This window comes from Elephantulus edwardii, unplaced genomic scaffold (assembly GCF_000299155.1).
Source record: "Elephantulus edwardii isolate Elephantulus edwardi_28Jun2011 unplaced genomic scaffold, EleEdw1.0 scaffold00111, whole genome shotgun sequence".
In the NCBI taxonomy this organism is placed as follows: Eukaryota; Metazoa; Chordata; class Mammalia; order Macroscelidea; family Macroscelididae; genus Elephantulus; species Elephantulus edwardii.
The window spans coordinates 4,747,087-4,753,319 of record NW_006399861.1 but is presented as its reverse complement, the minus strand read 5'-3'; the positions used below and the strand labels follow the sequence as shown (position 1 = coordinate 4,753,319).

Sequence of the window (6,233 nt, the reverse complement as noted above, 5' to 3'; positions counted from 1 at the left end):
GTTTTAGTCCTAGGTCCATGATCCACCTTGAGTTGGTTTTTGTGTATGGAGTGAGGTGTGGGTCTTGCTTGAGTCTTTTGCAGATATTAGAAAACAAAAGATTTTTGTGATTTAAATAATAGTTTTGTTTTTACTATTCACCTGGGGTTTTTATAGTTAACATCCAGGTGAAAAATAAGGCACACTACTTTCGTTCATTGGAAACATGACAGATGGTCAGTGCAGAATGGAGAAACTGTCACTCTGCTTTAGTTGTAAATGATTTCTGATAAATTACTAAAGACAAAGGTTCTTTCTCTGTTATGTTTGTCCCCTGCAAATACAGTTTCTAATACAAATCTCTTGTTATGCCAGGAATTTTGTTTCCACTTACTCTTGATGGTCTCAGTTTTCTCAAAACTGTATACGTAGATTAATGAGTAGAGTCCAGAAGAATAGTTGCCCTGTGTACTGCCTTTAGCAGTGAAACACCACACCATCCTGCTGTCTGGGGATCTAGTCCAAGAGGGTTTCTAGGGAACAGAGAGAGTAAAAGGGAGATGGAAAGTGAGAAAAAACCAGGGTTGAATCTGTAATGTGCAAGGCTGCTCTTGGGGAATTAGAATTACAGGTGGTCTGGAAACCTGAGATAAACATAGACATCTAATCTCTTCAGCTACATAAAAGACTCTGGAAATCAAACGAAAGTTACAATTTGAATATATACTTTAGATGTTTTATCCTTCATTGGATAGGCCTTGCAGGATAATGTAAGGTAAAAATTCTTTGAAATAGATATATGTTACATTAGATTTTAATTGAGAAACTGTGCCATTGTTAAACTCAAAGTTTCCTATCAAGTTTTAGGTAAAACTGACTTGTTAATAAATTTTACATAATAAACCTTTCTAAGTATTTCTCTTATATTATGAAAAATTAAAAATAAAAAGTGTGACACAAGCAAGAAAAATATATAAACAAGATTATAAAATGATTCAAAATTCATCTTATTGTTTCTTTGACTATTTTGGGGGGTTTGCTGTTTGGTAGGAGGAACACTGATAAAATATCAGTATTCTTCAAGGCAGTGATTTAAATGAAACCATTCAGTATATGTTTTAAATCATCCAGGAGTTTTACAGTGTGAAATTTTTAACTCATTTTTATTTGTTTGTTCATTTCTTTAATTGGTAAAAGGTAGTAGTAGAATATGAAACATGAAGCCTATTCTAAGACCTTCACTTGGCCCAGTTTCCAGATTTCTAAATCACAATTATTTTTAAGAGTTGAAGAGGCACTTTAGTATGTCTAGGTCGACAGTGTGTGGGAGTGTGTAGGTACCAAGTATCAAAGAATATCAAAAGACGTCTGATGCATTATAAATCTGTTATATTTAGGAATTAGTTTCAGATCAGACTTCGGAAAGCGTATTTAGAAAACACTAACTATAGTAATAAATTGTTAAGTGCTATTATTAAGAAAGGAAAGGAGCATATATTAGTACTTCTGACAAGCTTTGCTCTCAGTATATTGATATTTTGGTGATTATTTTTTCAGGCAGATTTTTTTCAAGGGACAGTATTCAGAAGTTTATTTTATATTTTTGGTGGGGTTTTCCCCCCCTCATTGTGTATGGTGGAGTCAGATCCGACCGGCACAGGAGGAGATTGTGTATCCTTCGCCAGTGGCGCATTTGGTTGATTTGAACCATGCACTTTTGGGATTGTTTGTATTTTTGAAGCTTTACCTTTAGCCTATTTTCCCCCCTGTGGCAATTTTTGTTAGAAAAGTCTGTTGAGTTTATTTTCTTTCTTTTTCAAATGTAATTGTCCTCACTGTCTAGTCAGAATCAACTGATACCTAACATTCCGGTGGGTTTTTGGAGGCTGTAAATGAAACCTGTCTTTCTCCCACATGGGTGCCGGTGGATTTGAACTACCAGAGAGGAGCTCCATTTGAGTTAACAGCAAAACTCCCCTGGACTATGCCGCTAGAGTTCTCTGTACACCACGTATAGGCACATGGGAGTTGTGCTGTTGACCCAAAGTCCATGCCTCTCTGTCGGTTTGGATCCAGTAGCACCGTGAGGAAAAGGCGGGGAGTTTCCTCTGTTGAAATTGTTATTGTTGTTTTGTGCCACTGAGTCACCTGTGACTCATGGTGACCCTATGTACAATATCTCTTAACCTTGATCCATGCTGAGCCAATCTCACTGTCTCAGATACATCTACCTCCATTTACTCAGTTACTGTAACAATCCATCTCATCCAGGATCTTCCCTCCTGTGCTGTCTGTCCACCCTTCCAAGCATGATGTCCTTGTCGTAGGACTGGTCTCTTTTGGTCACGTGCCCAAAGTATATGAGATAGAGCTTATAATTCTAGTCTCCAAAGTGAAACTTGGTTTCATCCTCTCTAGGAAAGACCTGTTTATTCTCTTGGCAGCCCTTGGTATGTTGAACACTCTTCTCCAGCAATTGATAGCCTTCTAAAACCTGCTGGAGGGTCAGCTATGACTTGATTCTGATTTAACAGCAATGAATTAAAGCTTTGGAGTTTTTAAAATATTGATGCATTACTGTATTTTATAGATTTAATTATGTCCTCCTAAAATATGTATTGTAAATCTGTACCTTTCTGCCGTGGTTATAATCTCCTTTGGGAATAGGTTGTCTTAGGTTAATGAGGCCAGGTTAGTGTGGGGCGATATTTAGTTAATTCCTTCTGACATATTAAAGAGATTAAAAACTAGCTGGTAAGCAGAGATGCAGGACAATATGCCAACACGCATGGAGATTTCTCAGGAACAGAAATTCAGAGACAAAGATCTCCTTCCAGAGTTGGAAAGGAGAAAGTCCTCCCTTGGAGCTGGCACCCTGAATTCAGAATCCTCTGTCCCAAACTGCAAGAAAAGAAATTTATTTCATAAAGTCATCCATTGGTGATGTTTTTGCTGTAATAGCACTAGATAACGACAATGTTGTTTATAATTGCATTTTTCATTCAAGGTCCTATTTCATGCCTTTTTGTTTTTCAATTATCAGTCGTCCTGGTTATATCTTTAACAAGAGAACTATTCCTTCCATTTTACAGATTATATTTGAATACAAATGTCTATTTCTCATTACAGAATATTTGCCTTAAATGCAGAAAATAATTTTATGAGAATATGCTAATCAGACTCCTGTGCACGAATTGTATTGGTGTTTTATGTCAGTGTCTCTGAAATGGAATTTAAGATTATTTTCTATTTCATTTGTTCAACTAAGTGCTGAGTGCTAATTATGTCAGACATTTTTATAAACACTACGGATCAAGCAATGAAGAAACAGATCTTTCACCTTTCCAAGGACTATCCTAACAACATGTATATTGTATAATATTGATTGCACTTGGACCAAACTTAAGCAGTCACAATCTGGTTAAAGAGGCACAAATAGACAACGTTAGAATCTTCAAGGAGGGGCCTTTCCTGGGTTTTCCTGATCATTCTCTTCCATTATTGACCACTGTGGATTCTTTGCTGTTACTTTGACCTACTGTAGCTCCAAAACTCCCTTAGAGCCTTCCTGGGGTTTTTGTATGAACCTAATTTTTCTGGTCTATTTGTTTTTGAACTTCACAAATATGATTACATTGCTTTGCTGTTATTGTTAGGTGCTGTTGAGTATGATTCATAGCAACCTCATGAACAGCAGATCTGAACCCTGTCATGAACACTATCCTTATCATTCCTGACACACTTGTGCCCATTGCCCCAGACACTGCATCAGTCCATCTCACTGAGGACCTTCCTCTTTTTTGCTGACTACAAATTGTTGTTGTGCACCATCAAGTTGAAACTGACCCATAGCTGACCCTCCAGTGTGTATTCAGAGGCAGTTTAAATCCACGGGAGGAGATTGTCCATCTTTCTCCCACTGAGCAGCTGGATTTGAACCGTGTGCTTTTGATACTGAAGCAGTTTCTTAATACTAGGCCACCAGAGCTCCCTAGCTTTTCCTAAATGTGTGTGTGTATGTATTTTATATCTCTTCTCTCTCTCTCTCTCTATACACATACACACACACACACACATATAAAACTTGGAAGCAGGAGTGGCATCCATTTTCTAAACAACATACTTCTGGAAACTCTGTGAACATAGATAAATGTTGATAGTTGTAGAGCGACTTCAGGCCTTTTGTTCATAGGGTCACTACAAGTCATGCTCGACTCGAAGGCAATCAACAACAACACATATATCACTATATCTATCACTATCTCTCCTATCTATCTATCTCATCTGTTTATCTATCATCCACTTCCTGAATAACATGCCTTCAGAAACTCTGTAAACTTTGGTAAATGTCCATAGTTGTAGAGGGGCTTCAGGCTTTTGTTCATAGGGTCGCTATGAGACGTGTTTGACTTGAAGGTAATCAACAAAAACAGCAGCAAAAAGCAATTACTGTCTATATCATTATATACATCAATAGATACCTCAATCTCTATCTCAATTTCTGTATCTATCTGTCTATCCATCCGCATAATGTAAATATTTCTTACCAATAGAACTATACAATATTTGTTCTTTGGGGCTTCACTCACCCTGTTTTCAGGGTTCACCCATACTTGTGTATTCAAGAAATGGTTGATTGAGAAGTGTTGGCTTAAGAGTAAGTGGAAGAATAATAGGTGATAGGAGAGTCGTGTTGAAAGAGGTACTCAGAACTGTACAGAAGGCCTTTCCCAACCTGTGTTCTAGGTGAAAGCACAGAAGGTCATAGGTACCCTGTACATGTGCACATTGTAAAAGTCTTTCAGTATAGCTGCTGTGTTTTTTTATATTTAATTATATAATAATTATTTTATATTTAATTATATAATAATTAATAATGGTGATCATATATCCAATCATTTGTGAGTCTTCAAATAATTTCCTCCTGTCCTCTAATTATATCCTAACAGTGTTTAAGTGACACAGCTCTAAAAATATTAGTTATTTTACTTAATGATGATGAAATGGAAGTATAGAGTATATGATTTTCTCAGATAGATGGTTGTGCTCAGAGTGCACTATTTGTTCTGATTTCTCATTAATTTTTATTATATTCCGATTATATGTGCACATGTATGTGTATATATTTTTTCCTCCCTCCAACATTATTGTCTTTATTTTCTCCACAGGACTTAGCTTTTACCTTGGAAGAGAGACAACAATTAAACATTCATGGATTGCTGCCACCAAGCTTCAACAATCAGGACGTCCAAGTCCTTCGAGTAATAAAGAATTTCGAGCGACTGAACTCTGACTTTGACAGGTAACCATGCCTAAGAGTGACTTCAATGTTGTTCTTAAACAATTGTCTGTTTATTTTTTTATTAGAAATGAAAATATTACACTTAATGATTTGGAAAAAATAGTCAACTTTAAGAATTATTCTGTAAATACAATGACACAAAATACATACTTGTGAGTAGAACATATAAATGAAATGAAATTTTCTTTTCAAAACTCTAAAGGTAGATTACTGGGAAATTTCATCATGTTGTTGTTGTTATGTCCTGTCGAGTCGTTTACGACTCATAGCGACCCTATGTACAACAGCCCTAAACCCTGCTCTGTCCCATGCCAGTCGCACTGCCTCTGACACACCCATCCAAATTAATCCAGTCACTGAATCAATCCATCTCATAGAGGGTCTTCCCCTCTTGCACCGTCCCTCCACCCTCCCAAGCATGATGTCACTCTCCAAGGACCTGTCCCTCCTTACAACATGTACAGAGTATGTCAGATGAAGCCCCAGAATCCTTGCCTCCAAGGAGTTTGCTTGTTTTAATCCTCTCCAGGATGAATCTGTTTGTTTTCTTGGCAGTCCATGGTACATTCAGTACTCTTCTCCAGCACCACAGCTCAAAGGCATCAATTCTCCCTCTGTCCTCCCTAGTCATTGTCCAACTCTCTGATGCATAACAAGTGATATCAAAGACCATGGCCTGTATCAGGAACACCTTAGTCTCCAGAGAGACACCGTTGCTCTTGAGTACTCTAGAGAGGTCCCTAAAAGCAGAGTTTCCCATCACGATACGTTTTTTGATTTCCTGACTGCTGGCGCCAAGAGTGTTGACCGTGGAGCTGAGCAAACTGAAGCTGCGAACAATCTCAATCTCTTCGCCATCCATCCTGATGCTACCAATTGGTCCAGTGGTGAGAATCTTTGTCTTCTTGACATTGAACCTCAGTCCATACTGAAGGCTGCAGTCCTTGACCCT

At 37.7% G+C, this 6,233-nt stretch overlaps 1 protein-coding gene across 1 annotated transcript in view; it reads left to right on the top strand.

Moving 5' to 3' along the window:
• ME1 (malic enzyme 1, NADP(+)-dependent, cytosolic) overlaps window positions 1-6,233 on the top strand; it is a 212,837-nt gene that overhangs the window by 34,891 nt on the left and 171,713 nt on the right. Inside the window, exon 2 of the mRNA XM_006892123.1 lies at window positions 5,148-5,281. Coding sequence (XP_006892185.1) covers window positions 5,148-5,281 — 134 coding nt within the window. The remainder of the gene's footprint in view (window positions 1-5,147; window positions 5,282-6,233) is intronic.